The sequence below is a fragment of the Chaetodon trifascialis genome, chromosome 6, assembly GCF_039877785.1.
Source record: "Chaetodon trifascialis isolate fChaTrf1 chromosome 6, fChaTrf1.hap1, whole genome shotgun sequence".
NCBI lineage: Eukaryota > Metazoa > Chordata > Actinopteri > Chaetodontiformes > Chaetodontidae > Chaetodon > Chaetodon trifascialis.
The window spans coordinates 9,428,130-9,444,763 of record NC_092061.1 but is presented as its reverse complement, the minus strand read 5'-3'; the positions used below and the strand labels follow the sequence as shown (position 1 = coordinate 9,444,763).

Genomic DNA, 16,634 nt, shown 5'->3' with positions numbered 1-16,634 from the left:
GTTATGCAGTATAAATATTCAAGGATACAGTCTAATTGAGAGGATTTTTTTTCAATGTTCCTGTGAGCTGTGACCCACCTGGTCTGGCCTGCTGCCTCTGAGCAAGTTGTGGATCCAGCGCTTGACTTCTTAAGACATAGCTCTATATTGCCATCTAGTGGTGACTGATAAGATTGCACATAGGAGATTACAGTTGAATTCTGACAGTGGTCTCACATTCATGTGCATTTATACAATTACAGGTGGAGAAGAATTGCTCTTTGTGTGTTCCTAAACACAATATCTGTGCTGAAACTGTATGAGTTACTTTAGTTTCCCCCACAATAATTCACATTATAATGATTTAAGAAACTGGCATTTTAGAGCAAAGTGACTGGCTAATCTCTTCAACTAATTCATGATGGTTTCACCACAGTGTTTATTATGGCAGACAGAGTGACAGCAACATTCTTCACCCTTTATGGACCTTCAAAGAACATGTGTAATAGCTTGGCATCACTGGGAATGCATGTGATGTTCTGAAATAACTGTGTACAAAGTGACTTCAGTAACTTTGAATTGGGGGGAATTCATCACCAGAACATGTTTTTGTTCCACTCGTCAATAGATTCTGCGGTATTTGTTCAATTATTCAACACTTAAACACAGTTGCTCCCCAGTTTAAAGTCTGGCAATCAGAAATAGACATGATCTTGGGTAAACTGGTGCACACCAATACTCACATGTGCAGTGTTTGATTATAAAGCTACATTTCAGAATAGAAATTAACATATTGCCACAGCGTTATTAACTGTGTGGATGAGTGAGATGCAGACAAACAAGGTTTTCTACTTCCTGATCAGATTGAATACATTCCCTACTTAAAAACCCCTGGCAAATGGCAAATGGGGCTGACAGTCTAAAGAGAGGGTGACATCAGAGTTTTATTTACATACTATAGTCTTTCCACATCTATTCATCCTTGTTCTACATGACTGCGTGCTGTGCTAAATTACTGCAGGAGTTCAGCACAATCACATTTTCCAGATGTCCCATTTCTTCTCTTCATATTTAAACTAATAGTTTATACTGTGCTGAGTCATGGGCCAAGGAAAAAATTAATTCATAATATCAAGCATTTTCAAATTCCTTTTCATTTTTCAGTATTTTATTTTGATTAATAGCATCATAGAATATGCATTTTTTTTTAATGAGAAAAGGAAGTGTCTTATGATGGATTCACTATAATCAGAGAACCACCTGTGTCTCACTCAAGCTGAGCCACCATATGGCCAACTGGCTTAAAATACAATTAGACAGAACACAGTTATGGCAACCAAATTACAGAAAATTTCATCTTCAGGGAACTAGTCTTCTGTGGAAAATAGGTTTGTGAAGTCCACAGAACTTTGCAAGCAGCAGAACCTCAAAGTTATCGATTTCAAATCAAACAACTTTTCCATGGATTCTCAGGGCAAAGCAACAAAGATGCTTCAATTAATGAGACTCAACAAATTGAATCAAGCCTACAAACCACAACTAATAGATTTTTCCATCTATTTATCAAAGCACAAGTCAGACAATACAATGGTTTGCCAGCAGCAGCAGCAGAAAAACTAGCTGCATATTTGGTTTTAGCTTATGAATTTATAAAATTAAAATAACTTCACCAGCTCACTGACATTGGTATATAAAAGATTTTGGCTTGGATGACTAAATGAAATCAGTTTTACAGTTTAATATTGCCTCAGGTGCCAGTGTTCATTAGTTTGCATGTAACCATAATCATACAATAATTCATATAAAATAAAATTTCTAATTTTCCTATCATTTGCAAAATTTGCTGTGTAACTGTTCACCACTCTGGCAATACATAGTAAGAAAGCTTAGGTCTGAGCTCCCAACAATGTACACACAAACACAAAAAGACTGAGACAAGTTCCAACTGCTCAGAATTTTTATTTAGAGGGAAATCAGGGTTAAAATTAAATTAAAATATAAAATTTAGATGGGCAGGTCTGTCTTTAAAGAGGTGTTGATACAAGGAGAGTAGTCAGCCCTCCAGAAGAAGGGAGAAAGAGGCAGGAGGGGAAAGACGGGAAGCTACAAAATGAAGTTTGGGGGATGAGCCTGGTCATTCAGGAAGTTATGTATAAAAAAAGAAAAAAGACAAGACAGATGCAGTTAGTTATTATAAACCCCCACCCCCATCTGAGATGTCCTCATATGCTATCAGTGCTATAGCTCTCTCCTTTTCCGTTACTGTTTTTTTTTTTTACAGGAAGTTTTAGATCATTTATCTTTTTCACTCACGCTCTCACCATCATAATCGTCTTATTCTGTCTTAATGTAACATCTTTTCCTGCAGTTTTGAAAAAGTAAACAAAAAGTCCTTCAAAAATAAAATGCAGCAACCACATTTCATGTTCTACTATTACATATACAGTATATATATATAAATACATACATAAATATCTTACATGTACAACCAATTTTGAAAAGGGGGGGAAGAGAGAACCCAAAAGACTTATGAGGACTTGTGGAGGTGGGGGGAGCGGGGGCAAGGAAGCCCAAGGTTGCTCACTGTGAGGGTAGTGTGTTTTTTGTTTTTTTTGTTTTTAGCTTCACACACACGCACGCACACACGCACACACTCTCGCACACACAGCCTTTTGGGGGAGGGGGGAGTGGGAAGCATTCCTCAGTTGGCCCAGTAGGGGGAGCTGCCATAGCTGGACTTGCTGCCTTGGGTCTTCTGCTGCATGCTGCTGGACTGACTGCGCTGACCAGGACCCCCCTGCAAGAACAACACCATTCAGTCAGTCATGTTTAAACCCAAGCAACTACCTGTAGCGTGGTTCCTGCCCCCTGAAATTCTGTTACCAAGGTAGTGTTTTCTCAGGACACAGGAATCACCAGGAAGGAGGTTTGCAGTGATGACTACTACTGACTGCTCAAAAGAATTTTTAGTGCCTGATGTTTTGGGTCTTTGGGCGAAAACATTCCAAGGACGATTTGGTCAAAAAGCCTATAAAGTTGCTAACTGGTGCAGCTAAATAATTTCCCAAACTGGGATCAATAAAGAAACCGTCTAAGTCAAAGTCTAAGCTCTGCAGGCTAACGCACAGGAGCAGTTTTGTTTGGTTACTCATCTATATCAGCTAACCACAACACCATGCAAAGCTACTCAGAAAACATGGGTGTCCAATACAATTAATAAAATAACAGTAACACTCAGATTTACAAAAAAAAACTTCCAATTATGCAAATTATCATGTGAAACCCGGGTGGGCAAAAAATCCACATAAGAATAAACACTTCGGTTTACCTGTCCATCCTGTGTGAGGTGATGGTGCAGCAGCTGGGAGTGGGGCTGTTGGTGTGGTGGCAGGATGTGCAGAAAGGGAGCGGGGGCATAGCCTGGAGCACCACCAGGGTTCAGGGGCCCCGTTCCACCCAGTGCTGAAGGCAGGCTGAAGGGAGGCGGCGTCCCCGTGTGGAAGCCCTGCTTGTCAAATGACTGAGGAGAACCAAGAAGAGACACAAGAGGTTGAAATCGCAAAAATACAGACCAACTTGCTCAAGTACCCGCATGTACAATAGGTGTAGAAACAAATGTACATTGTGCACATTTTAATTAGCATTCGATATTTTTTTTTTTGTCTCTGAAAACACATTTCTGTATCCAAGTTTCATTTTTAACTTCAGTTAATGGGTTATTCGAGATGGTGTGCAGTTGTCACTCACCTGAGTTTTACTGTAGATTGAACCTCCCATGTCAGGTACTCCTCCGCTGGTGGCTGACCCTGACAGTCCCGGTGCTGAGAGGAGAAAGAGGAGAGGGAGAAGAAAAGAGATAAAGAGTGGAATTTAAGGTAGGAAAGCAAAAGAGGGGATAAGAGAACAACAGAGGAGAGAGAAAAATAAAGCGGTTATGAGAGGAAGAACAACCCCTGTGTGACGTCACTGATGAGTGATTATCAAGCACTGAATGTTCATTTCCACTGTTAGTAGGAGGGGAGCCAGCCAGTAGGAAGAAGCATATTACGTGAGGAGGTGCAGAGGCATCTTTCTCACTTTTTTCAACCATTTGCATGTGTTCATTTTTGCGGACATCAAAGTGCAATCACACACGTGCATGACTGTAGAATCACCTGCAATTGGGAGTACATCATTTTTTCCCCACAGGAAAATGCCCACTGACTTTTGTGTTACAGTGTGTGCACCTGTGTTGTGCTTGTACCTTTCCCTGGGCCGCTGCCCGCTGACTTGGCCTGTGACTGGACAGAGCCTCCGTACCCTCCCTTACTGTACTCCCCGTGGGCTTGAGATAGGTCATCAAAGGCTGAAGGAGGAGGATGAGGAGGAATACAGAAGAAGAGATGAGGCAGAGCGAGCAGAGGAGAGGGAGGGGGCAGGAAATGAAATGAGAAGGGGAACAGATGAGGTGAAGAGCATAGGGGACGGGGGGCAAGGGAGAGAGAGGCAGTAAGGTAACCTGACTAAAATGGCAGCGGTGTCTATATTGAGCTGTGTCCAACTTCTGCAGGGGGTTTAAGCTATGCATGCAGCACAAGCAAAAAACACACCCACAAGCCCAATTCCACACGCACATGCAGCATTTGGTGTACATGTATAATGGGTTGGAAGATGAATTCTCTCTTGCCTCTCTATACTCCTCACACCCAATTCATTTAAGGTCTCTGTACACACGTACCCTGCCTCTCTCACAATACTTGTACTCAAAAAACACCACTTACAGCTGTACCACTGTTTTATATATAGAGAGAGATAGATATATAAAAATATTAATATGTTGTAAGACAAGACAGTAAGATATTATCTCAAATGATCAGTTTTACTCCATGTGTGCTCATACTTACAGGCATATATTTCCTATGCTCACAAACTAATAGCTGCTGACTTTACATTGCAAATTCAATCTGCTACTTTGTAGCTTAATAACTAATAAAGCACACTGACCAGCTACAGCAACCTCACAAGGTTTACATTTACCACTTTTATATGCAGCCCAGTTTTCCGGTTCAATCAGGATGTTATGTCTGACTTTTATGCTATGTGCAGTTTTAGGAACTCTATTCATTTTGGCCCTACATCTTTATTATTTTCTGATGACACGACCTTGTTGAGCAGGAACAGCTATATGTATACTGTCAAACAAACGTACTGTCAGTCAAATAAACTTTTCAACTGCTTTTCGTGGCGAGTAGTTGCGACAGTTTCCAGTCATAATCCAAATAGGCACGCATAGGCTCAGGTCAGTTAAATCAATACAAAAGCTTAGTTAAAACCGCTAGATATGATGTTCACTTCACAACTTTTTACAAATACCTGACTGAAAAAATGGCTTGTCTTACCTGTGCCATATGCATGTTGTCCATAACTGGCCTGATGCTGTTGGTGGTACTGATTGGAGGGGTTGGCCAGGCCCATTGCAGGCTGCTTTGCTGAAGCAGGAGGCACAAAGACGGTGGGGCCATACTGGAAGGCTGAGGGAACCCCTGGCACACCAGCGTAGTATGGCAGGCCTGTAAGATAGTGCGTCAGGAAAATAATGCAAGTGCAATGAAAGCTGACAGCTATGCAACTGTATGATGAGAAGGGCTCTTCTGTCAAGGAGCCATATCACATTAATACAGACAATACAAATTCAAACTGAATTAAAAATCATGTTTAATTTGAAAATCACAGTAATAACAATAATAATTATTACCATTATACCTAAACAAATTTGACCAATTTTATTTATTTGTATTCAAATATAATTTTGGTTTGCTCACCAGTGTATCCGTAGCCAGGGGGCAGAGGGGGGTTGAGGAAGGCCTGGTTCTGTGTTTGCTGACCCTGGCTCTGTCCCTGGCCCTGCCCCTGTGTTCCTGCCTGCGGAGCCTGCTGGGGCTGTGACTGCACACCGGCTGTAGACAGGCTGGTTGGGGGAGCTGGAGATGAAGAGTCATTCCTGCCAAACTTTGTTGCCTCACCTGAACAGAAAACAATAGTGGACAAGACAAAACTGCAGTTGAAAAACTAAATATGAAATTCTTCTGGCCTTTTCTTGAAGAACTTGCTAACATGAATTAGCGAAGAAGCCACCAAATTATCAAATTACAGATGAATCAAAATCACCATGTTGCTGTAATCAATAAGTGAAGTAAAATGTGGTAAGAAAAGACAAATGTGTAGTTTTATGAAATTGGGTTTATTGGGTCAATTGTCCTGTCAATTTGAGTTAACAGCATATCTTGAAACATAATGCAAGGTCAGTAGACATTAACTCAGAAACTGGAGTTCAAAATAAAATCTGACTTACCAGAATATGGGTTATTTGCCAGGGCATCTCTTCCAGGCATGGTAGCCGTAGTACCAGGGAATGTTACACCATAATAGTCCTGCGTAGAAAGTGAATAATAACATTATTAAAATGTGAAACGTAGCCCTCCCCATTTTGTTGCCTTTTCAATCAGTACATCTGATGCCAGGTTCAGACAGGAGGCAGAAGAGCTGCAAAGTGTGTCTACTTGTGATTAGAAAAGAACAGCAGAATTAATTAATGAGGTTATGGTGAAGATCAGCTCTCTGAGTGAAAAGAGAAGAGCAGAATCGCTCGTTGACCATTACAGAGAAGGTGCTTGTGGTGTGAACAGCCAGGCCACTGCTCACATGTGAAGTGATATCTCAGCGCTTCTGCCTCCTTTCTGAACCCAGTATTATATGCTGGTTACTTTACACATGCATGGAAACACATTTGGAAGCAGATTTCTGATTTAAAAAGATACTGTGCTAAAACCAAAACAATATGCAGCAGGATACACGACAGAACAAACAGACTCACCATAGGAAGGCGAGACTGCAGCATTTGCAAGTCTTCATATCCGTAGATCTGCTGTTGAAATAAAGGTAACAGAGGATTATTTAGTAACATGCTGGAGTTTCTAATAAACCTCACTGTTGCTTAAAAACTCCAATTTAGCTTAACCAGGATCTCTTATTACATATGTCATGTTTGATCAGAACCTGCAAAAACACTGTAATCAACACTAAAAAGCTCTACAGAATAAGAAGTCAACACACTACCATAATCATTAAATTCAATGTACCCACTTATTGCAGAGCTTTTTGACTCAAGATGTACTGACATGAAATCTTAAAAAATACATTGATGACAGAATGATCTTTGATAGTTCTGTGTAGGTTAGTTCCTTGAGCAAGACACAAACACGACTCTTATCTATTTTTAGTGACATAAGCCTTCTTTCCCTTTCCCAGGGGGCTAATTAATATATAAACAAGTAAATAAATGATCAGGATGGGGTATAGTTACCGGGTACGCAGGGAGCAAGCCACCAGGGCCCATGATGTACTGGTTGGCCAGGAGAGGTGGCACTCCTTGGGCCAAGTTGGGAGGAGCTTTACCTGGCAGAGAGGAAAAAAACAAGGACTTCTGACTTGACTTAGAGAGGGTAAGAATTAATCACATTTTGATTAGCTAACTGATTATCGTGGGAATTATATTTGCACATAATTTAGATTCATTTGTGTCAAAACTGCCTGATTACATTTTATGTGGATTTAAGTTGTAAACAACCTAACAAGAGGAATCTTAATTGAAGAGGATGTCATTTTTGGATTTTAAAGAATCATTTGCAAATGAGTTCCTCTGTTATGTTTCACGCAATTTCTGTGTAGACCTATGAGCCTACCAGAGGTGGCGGTGAGCAAGGGTGCAGTGCGGCTGCCTGCAGCAGAGAGCGTGGTGTTTGTGCCATTAGGGGTTAGTCCCGGTGCTCCAGATGGATGCAGGCCATTGGTGGTTGAGCTGCTGACAGCCAGGGGAGCTGAAGGACTGGGATTGACAGCTGGGTTGGATGACGATGATGAAAAGGCATGGAGGTTGCCAGTACTGCTACTCTCCTCATTACTTATCTGATGGAAGAGCAGAGACAGTGAGTAGAAAACCAGCCACTGTTTCATCGGTCAGGGCGTGGGTGTCTGCATCAGTAAAACCACGTTTTCCTCAAAGCCGCAGAGGTTAGCAGAAAAGAAAATCCTGCACTGAAATAACCAGACTGCACAAGAAAGTGTCTCAATTTTTCAGAAAAGATACCACACACTTACAGTGAGGGAGGAGCTTGTGGTGAGGGCTGATCCAGATGAGTGAGTATTGGTCACGTGACTAGATGGAGAGTAAAACAATTGCGTCAGCCTGCTTAAATCTGATGAAGCAATAAAAGTACTTCACCCAGAAAGCATTGGCAGGAGGATGGGAGATTCAGTGAAAGATATTTCCACATAAAGGATTAAGATATGTGCTTGTAACCATCATTTTCTCCAGACATAAAAGGGGACACAACAAAAGGAAAAATCATGCACTATAAAATTAACCATCCCTTACCTACTAAGCGAGGGGATGGCTGTTGAGTGGGAAGGTGTAACTGCTGGGGAAGGGATGTCACTCGTCATGACGGGAGACTCCGTTTTCACTGTTCTAGATGTTGATGACGTAGCTGGTTTCAGAGAAAGAAATTGATATAATTCAGTGAAAATTTGGGTGTTGAAGTTAGAAAATAATTCTTGGAGAAGCAACGACAGAATGAAGCAGAACAAATAAAACAAATAAAAAAAATAAAAAATAAAAGTTAAATGAGAAACACGAGATAAGAATGCCCTGTTCTCTAATAAACCTTATCCACTTCCTATTAGATGCATTTAACAATTTATATTCATTATACTGGATTTTATTGGTCACTCCAGTCCAGCTGTCTAGAACTGACAATGCTTAGTACTTACTGTCCTGTGTGCTTTGCGTCTTCATGCCACTGTAGCCATTCTATAAGATGAAATTGTCAAAGTCTTAGTTTCATCATTTTGTTCTTTGTCAGGTGCTAAGAAGACATTGAGCTTTTGAGAAACAACAGTGCAGTCAGCAGAGGTCTACATCCTTCTGTCATTTAGGTCCCTTATGCATACAGAGAGGAAAGGCTTTCTCCTCACCGTGAGAGCAGCAGCTGAGGGGACATCTTTGCTCTGAGAAAAGCCCAGATGAGGTGGCAGGGATCTTGGGCCACTGCTCTCCACACGGCTAACCGCTGTCGGGGCAGTAGAGGAGGGTGGAGTGGCTGCACTAGGAAGACCCAGTGAGGGGGAGGGTGTGGCACTGGGTAAGCCCAGGGATGGGGAGGGGAAGCTGGAATCTGATACGGCTGATGGTAAGGTGGGTAAGCTGCTCATGTGTTCACTGTTCACAGGACAAAGATAATGGAAGATGGGGAAAGATAAATATACAATAAACATAATGAGTATATAGTATTTAAGACATTCTCAAAACCCTTTACGCTCATTGATGCAAAAATGATCAGTTCCTCATATGAACAGAAAAACCTGTGCCTCATGCACCAACTCCATACTCACACACACATACCCACCTCATAGATCCTGGCTTGGAGAACAGGCTGCTCTGTGGCTGCTGTGTGGGATTAGCTGTGGGGACAGGCATGGGTGTTGGAGCTGCAGCCTGAGCCGGGGCTTGTTCCCTGGCCGACTCTGTCTGTGCCACATCTACTGTCCCACTACCAGCCTCAGACCCAAAGTCAAGAGCTCCAAACTGAACATTCAGGCCAGATATATCTGTTGAGCCTGGCATCTCCACCGCTGACGACGGGATCTGAGTAGACAAAGAGGTAATTTAGTTGAACGGGGCTGATACATTTAATTAATTTGATCATTTAGAATTTATTCTTGCACAATGTGTAAAACGTAAATTATGAAAATCAAGTTAAAAAGTATGGAGATAGTTATTTTCAGTCAGAATGAAATGACAAGCCATGTCAAAAACAGTCCTGTGAAATGCAACATGAACATGCTTCAGTATAAATTGCCATAACCAGCACTGTGTTTGCTGAAAAGATACTGTCTCTGATCATGAGAAGTGAGGTCATGGAAGTGAGCTGAAGTTCACAAGTTGCGGAAACTACTTTATCCAGCATGTCCCTACCACATAGTCAGTAAGCTAGTTGGCTTGTCTTGTCAAGCATGTGAGAGCAAATAAATTATTCACAAGACTTTCACTTTCTACTCAGTCTTGCAAGTAATATTGGTCGTTTGTATTTTTTCCACACGGAGATTATATTACTTTATTTGTCTGATAAAGGTTCAGATATCATAAGAGCTTACCTTTGAGGGAGGAGGTACTCTGCGTCTCTGTGTCTTTAGCTGCCGCTGAGGGGCCTCTGTGATGGGAGGCTCCATGCCTGGCAGCTTCACTCCTGGAGAAGCTCCATCTCGAACAGGTGGGATGGAGGACTCATGACCTGAAAGAGATTTAAGACAGCAGTCCCATTCACAATGTTGTTACAAAACACAGCACTACGACCGAAATAATTATCAGAGCATGACTTAATGAATATGGTGATACTGCCATGACCTTACAGCATAGACAAGCATAGGTACTAATTTCGTTGGCAAAGAAGACACTGAATGAACTTCGTCTGCTGAATATGCCTTTGATTCTTAACAATGGCATGTTGTCATATTATTGTGCAGTGCTACCTGGTGGTGTGGGGACCTGTGGAGCATGCAGCTGAGACAGGCCCAGAGGCTCTGTGGTGGTAAGGATGGAGGACTGTTGTTGCCTCTGTGCCAGCTGGCTGAGCACAGCTGATGGCTCCGGCTGAAGCTTCATCTCCACTGAAGAGAATAGAAGTGGATAAATAAGTTCATAGAAGTATTGTACTGCAGTGCAATTCATCCTTAGCATGGTTGTCATCCAGAACAATTAGTTAAGATATAAGTCATGTCTTAAATATCTGTGTTGGGATTCTTATTTAATGAGATAAACTTACAGTGTTGGGCAGTAACAGCGCCATTCTCAACTCTCTGCGCCTTGACTTCTACAGAAGGAGAGGAGGCAGGAGCAGGGCTCTGTATTGGAGGTGGCGGCCCTGCATCTTTGGAAACACTACTGTTGCTGGTGGTGGCCAACGTCTGACTGGCTCTCTGACCAAGTCGAGGCCCGTTGAGCTGCTCTGGTGTCCTCATGTCAGAGGCAGGTATTGGCTTAGGTGCATTCAGGGACCCAAAACCAGAACCCAGAACTGAGGACTGTAAGGATGACAGAAGGAAAACAAGAACTGAATACATCGATACCATGTATCAGTGTGTTGGCACATAAAAATGCCTGTATGCATTTGCTGATTCTGGCACATGTAAATGTGTGTGTGTTTGTGTGGTTTTCTGTACCAGTGCAGCATGCGCGTAGGTGGTACCAGCAGAGGCGGCATGAGCATAGCTGTTGGCTGTGGCGTGTGCGTAGCTGTGTGTTGCAGTGCGTCCATTGTGGTGGGAATTAGTAAAGACCAGGCTTTGGCCCAAATCCTCGGCTGAGGGGCCATCAACTATTGCCCCCAAGTCAGAGTCCATGGAACTCCCTACAGCCACTCCAGCCTTAGGCAGCAGGCTAGTCAGGTCCACACTGAGGAGAAACAAAAGACAGTAGAGCAGGAAGAGTGCGAGGAGTGGGAGAAAAGAGAGATTTGGGGATTAGGGTCAACAAGGAGAATGTAACCGTACAAAATGTTACACTCCAAAATAAAGTGGACTTTGGGCAGAGGGGCTTACTTTTGTCCAGGTGTGATGTGGTTTGCTGGAGCAGAAGAGGAGGCAGTGAACACTTTGGTCTCAGACAACTGTAAGAAAGGACAGGTAATACAAACAGCGTCATCTATCATATTAAAAAAAGGCACATGTGCTGTACTGTAAATTTACAACCAGTCAGATCCACATTGACATAGTTACACCACATATAATCAGTGACTCTTTATCAATAGCATTTAATAAGTTAATGTCAATAACCAACAACACTAGACATTAGACAGGCCAATGCAGATTTAAAGCACTGTAAGTCAGCAAACTTTAAGACCCCACAATGAAGCAGTGCAGAGCCCTGAGATCATTAAAAAGGGCTGCCTTACATCCTCATTCCAGTCTTCTGAAGTCCAGTCTTCCAGATTGCCTCCCCATGTTCCTAAAAGACAAAAAACAACCAAACAAACAAAAAAAATGCACAGGACAGCCAAGTTAGTGTTGTCATTCAAGCCCTCAAATCCAAGGTGCAGATTTGTTGATTTAACCTCGACTTCAGCTTTATGTGGTACCTAGTTCCCTGGGTTTGTACATTTCCCATTGTTTGGGGCAAACAAATACTTGAAGTGGACAGTAAGCCATTCCAGAGCAAAATGCATTAAATGACATCACAATGTGACAACATATGCTCTGCTCTTCCTTACCAGCCACCTCAGCAGGTTCGTTGCCATCCCCTTCCCATGTCTCCTGGCGAGCTCCAGAGTTAGCCGTGTAATCAGCAGGATTGAAGGTGCTGAAAGAAGGGGAGAGGAAAGAAGAGAAAACAGGAAAGGTTGGGGTTGGGAAGGTGAGCCAACATTAGGGATGTTGGAGGAAAAAAACGGTCTGATCTATTGTTGCCACTGATTAACACAGTTAATGCTACTGAACGAGGACATTCAGAAACTTAGGTTTTTCCACACACTTGCTTTTAAGATATGTGCTTGTAATCACCATCACCACCTCCACATCTTACATCAAGCATAAGATTTACAATAAAATCATGTTCTTACCCCATTCCCTGGGAGGAGAACCTGTTGCCAGCAGCTGCTCTTCCTCTACCACGAGCCCCTGCCCCTGAGGACGCACACAAAACAACCAGATGACCTCTGCAGTCTGGTCTCTTTCAGCCTGCTATTTTTTTAAAGACCATATGAAATTCCTGCACACAGCCAGCAGTAACATTACTGAAAAAAAGCACTGTTGCTGTCATTGACCCCCCCAAAAAAAAGAAAACGTTGGGAGGGCTTTAACAGTCTGTCATAAAAGAGTACACTTTCACCAATTTTAAAGCAGAATCTGATGCAATTTCTTCTGACTCATGCCCCGATTGACCTTACCATTCTTAGAGCACTTGTTAAAAAGAAAGTCTACAAATTCAGACAGATTTACAACTTTTCAACTTCTCCTATCTATCAACAACAACCCCTACCCACCACACACACACGCACGCACACACACACACACACGCAGCTGCAGGGACAGAAGACATTCCACACACGTTGAGTTCTGCAATACTCTAAATGCCTGCAGACACAAATAGATATGCTGCCAGCTACATCATCAAAACATGCACACTAACATCTGATCCAATCCCTTATTAAAAGACAGCAATTAACAAAACACACCGCTAATATCTCTGTAAACTCAATCTGACTTGCCTTAAAAATGTTTTGGTTTACCAAACAAACTTCATGTATACTTTCACTTGCACTAATGGCTAACAAAATGACAATGTATTATACACTACAAATAAAACAATCTGAAGAGGTGCCATTTTCTATATCACTCACCTCTGCCCCGGCCCCTACGTCCACGGTCTCCCCCTCTCTCTCCAGGAGCCACCTCAAACCCATTCTCCTCTAACCGACCTGGAAGAGAACAAGAAACAAGGCAGCTTTTAGCAACAAAAACTGAAAATACAATCAATGTCAAAGATACATCAAATACAAACACCATTTTAAGAGACTGAGAAGGTATATACATCTACACAACCCAAACTCTTCAGCTCTTAGACAGGACAAACATCTTTGATCCCTTTCTTACCTTCACGCCCTCGGCTGATGCCTCTGCCCCTCCTACTGGACCCCCCTCGTCCACGACTGGCTTCCCTCTCTCCTCCTTTCTTCTCCCGGCTCTCCTTTATTTCTGAAGGTCCTCCTTCCTTCCCAAGGCTTCGCTTCTTCCCCACAGTCTCCCAAGAGTTCTGAGAAAGATTTATCAAAGAATGAGGTTGGCTACTTTCAATTCACTTATATTGTGATTATAAATTTGCATGGTTCATGGCATTTCAGTCTGCAAAAAAACAAGCCGAATTGCCATGTGACATGTGAACACAAGCACATTATGTGTGTATGACTATGAGTTATGCATGTGTGTATAGACTTACTGTGTCAGAAGTGCTCTCCAGCAGGAAATTGATGGCTCTGTTTACATCTTCGTTGCAGTCATGCAGGGCTACCATGCACTCATCTTGAGTCTTCCCAGTGACCTCAATCAGCTATGAAAGATGCAGTCTTAAGTTAGCTCACGTGACACTAGGAAGATATGCTGGTCATCCAGAAAATGAATTTGTCTAAATCGTGTGTGCATATGCACAAACACATTACCTGTTTGACCTTGTCTTCAAAGTCTGCATCATTTTTGTCGTAGATCATTTGGGCTAAACGAATCTGTTCTGCTGTGGCCTGGTAAACAGAATTCAGTAAGAAACAATATGACAGGAACACACAGTACCTGGCCTCATCTAATTCAAACAATACAGTAGACCACAAGACACTGTTTTTTTCATAAACTTATTTAAATGAAAGACACTACAATCCTGGTGAACACAGAAGTCACATACAAATCCTTGAGTGTGAAATACATTTTATATTCATTACACATTTTACTTTCAACATCAGTATGATAACGTTCAATACTAAATGAGGCAATGTTTGACTGCAGTAATAAAAACAGACTATATTATAATTGACAATTCCTTAGCCCTCTGTGCAACTTTGGATATACAATAGTGAAAACCCACCTGTATCTGTTTCTGTGGCTGTGTTGTTTGTGTGGTGGTGGGCAGCGTTCTGTCCCGAGTCCCCCGGGCTTGATTGCTGACCACTGAAGTCATCATATACAGTATATACAAAACAATGTATGTACAAAATAGAAAAATCTGGGGGGACAAGAAAAAGGAGACACAAAGTGAAATGACAGCCACTTGTGAGATGGTTACAATCTCTAGTTACAGAATACTAAATAAATATCCAATGCCAGTACAATATACTGAATATATGCAGACTGAGACCTAGTATGCCATGTAAGACTATAACTACATCTGTCGCCCCCCACCTCCCCGGTTAAATTTAGCTAGCCAGTAGGGGACTGTCCGGGTGTCAACTTACAAACCTCCCTCAGTCACTCACGCACAAGAAAACACGAGTATGCACCAGCATAAGTCATGGGTAGTACGAATTATTGCACTTTTCCCCCATCGACGGCGGTAGGATAACGACATCCAGTTGGCATTTGTAATCACAGAGTAACTGCAAAGAAGCCTGGGTTTTATGCTAGACTAAACGGTGTGAAAGGAAATCGAAAGCATCAACTAGCCTGGGTTAGATTATATTACCTACAGTAACCGGTCGTTTGCTAATAATACCACCAACTGACAAATTGTCCGCGTGGGAACACAACAATTGAGATCCGCTGACTGTGATCAAACAATCTGACAATGCTGACGGACAGAAAAACGTTAGACAGCAAGGCACTGCTAATGTTAAGATACTATATAATTCAGTTGACGACTGTTGTCGGTGTTTTTCAGTTACCCGTGCCTAACGTAAGCGATGACTGAATCACAATCTTATTTAGAACGTTAAAAGAAGCTCAACGGAAATATGAGCCGCACTGGCTAACGTTCTCATTAGCATTATGTTGCCTAGCTCAAGCTAGCGTTAGCCTGGCTAACCGCTCGTCTTTGTTCCGTGTGAGATACAAACTCGATTCCTCGCCTTATTAAATGCCATATTGTAGGGGAAAGACATTAACAGAGTAATCAAACAATTAGTTAACCTGTCCGCCAATGTGATTGCTGTTCGTATCGCCCCACCGACACAGGAACAAAAAAATAAACAAATGTGACAAGTGCGAAGATGTACCCTTTTGTGTAAACCAAGAGAAAAGCTAACGTTGGTCACTTTACGCTAACCTCTTGGGCAGATTTAGCTAAAGTTAGCAACAGGATAACGTAGCTGAAACGAAACGAAAAAACACCGCGCGTTATCTTAACATTTACGACGGTCGTTACCAAATACTTGAATTCTAGGAATGTAGTACGGAATGTGAGGGGAAGAAAAGTTGTCGAAAACGCATGGCCCGTCAACGCTGAACCACGACAGATATCAGCAGCAGGCTAACTGCCCCGGCATGTGAACGGCCCGTCGGCATACAATGCAGCACTTCAGTACGGCTACAACGTTGGCTAGCTAGCTAGTTAGTTAGCTAACCACCGAACATGACGACTGGTTTCTCTGGATCGGCCGGTCGATCTCCTTCAACTAATCTAAAAAATATAAAACAAAACGCTTGGACAGTTCGAACGGCTTTAAAATCGATTTCATGAACACAGTACATTTCTATTCTTTCTTTTACCTGCTAACACGCTTCGCTCAGCCAGCAGCAGCAGCAGATGCTGTCACGTGACTCACCGCGCCGTTGTTGAACGTTGTGAAGGCAAACCTGCCAACCAAAACCCGCCGAACTGGTCAGGTGGGTCAACACCGTACACTGACGTGCGCGTTCATGTGGGGGCGCGCGCTCCGTCGTAATATGTTTCCAGTCTTAAATCGGTTGAGTACAGCACACCTGCGTAAGAGTTATTATAGTGATTTTCCCCTGTCTAGCAAAAATTAGCACAGATCTAATCCCTGAAACGAGAGCAAATATAAATGTGAAAGGTTATTATACTACTCAGAAAATAATTACCAACTTACTTACTGTCTAGAACAAACATTTGACAACACAGAACA

At 42.3% G+C, this 16,634-nt stretch overlaps 1 protein-coding gene across 1 annotated transcript; it reads right to left on the bottom strand.

Annotated features, from left to right (window-relative positions):
• Positions 1-1,914: 1,914 nt before the first annotated feature.
• On the bottom strand, positions 1,915-16,343 carry LOC139332397 (ubiquitin-associated protein 2-like). The gene is made up of 29 exons (XM_070964312.1): positions 16,258-16,343; positions 14,642-14,779; positions 14,226-14,303; positions 14,006-14,116; positions 13,663-13,822; positions 13,410-13,487; positions 12,630-12,693; positions 12,282-12,370; positions 11,967-12,019; positions 11,614-11,681; positions 11,236-11,467; positions 10,839-11,097; positions 10,546-10,683; positions 10,171-10,307; positions 9,423-9,661; positions 8,992-9,235; positions 8,788-8,827; positions 8,393-8,504; positions 8,116-8,173; positions 7,701-7,923; positions 7,322-7,413; positions 6,833-6,883; positions 6,311-6,389; positions 5,781-5,981; positions 5,358-5,528; positions 4,223-4,324; positions 3,727-3,800; positions 3,308-3,499; positions 1,915-2,776 (listed from the first exon to the last, which is right to left on the bottom strand). Exons 2-29 carry the CDS (start codon positions 14,735-14,737, stop codon positions 2,681-2,683), a joined length of 3,537 nt encoding a protein of 1,178 aa, XP_070820413.1. The 5' UTR covers positions 14,738-14,779; positions 16,258-16,343; the 3' UTR covers positions 1,915-2,680.
• Positions 16,344-16,634: the final 291 nt, after the last annotated feature.

Bases quoted from the DNA above. Each gene is read 5' to 3' on its own strand.
- LOC139332397 (XM_070964312.1), bottom strand. From the start codon at position 14,737: ATGATGACTTCAGTGGTCAGCAATCAAGCCCGGGGGACTCGGGACAGA. The intron at 10,308-10,545 runs GTAGCACTGCAC...AATCTCTTTCAG, and splicing joins ACAGGTCCCCACACCACCAG to GTCATGAGTCCTCCATCCCA. The intron at 8,174-8,392 runs GTAAGGGATGGT...CTCTCCATCTAG, and splicing joins GCCATCCCCTCGCTTAGTAG to TCACGTGACCAATACTCACT.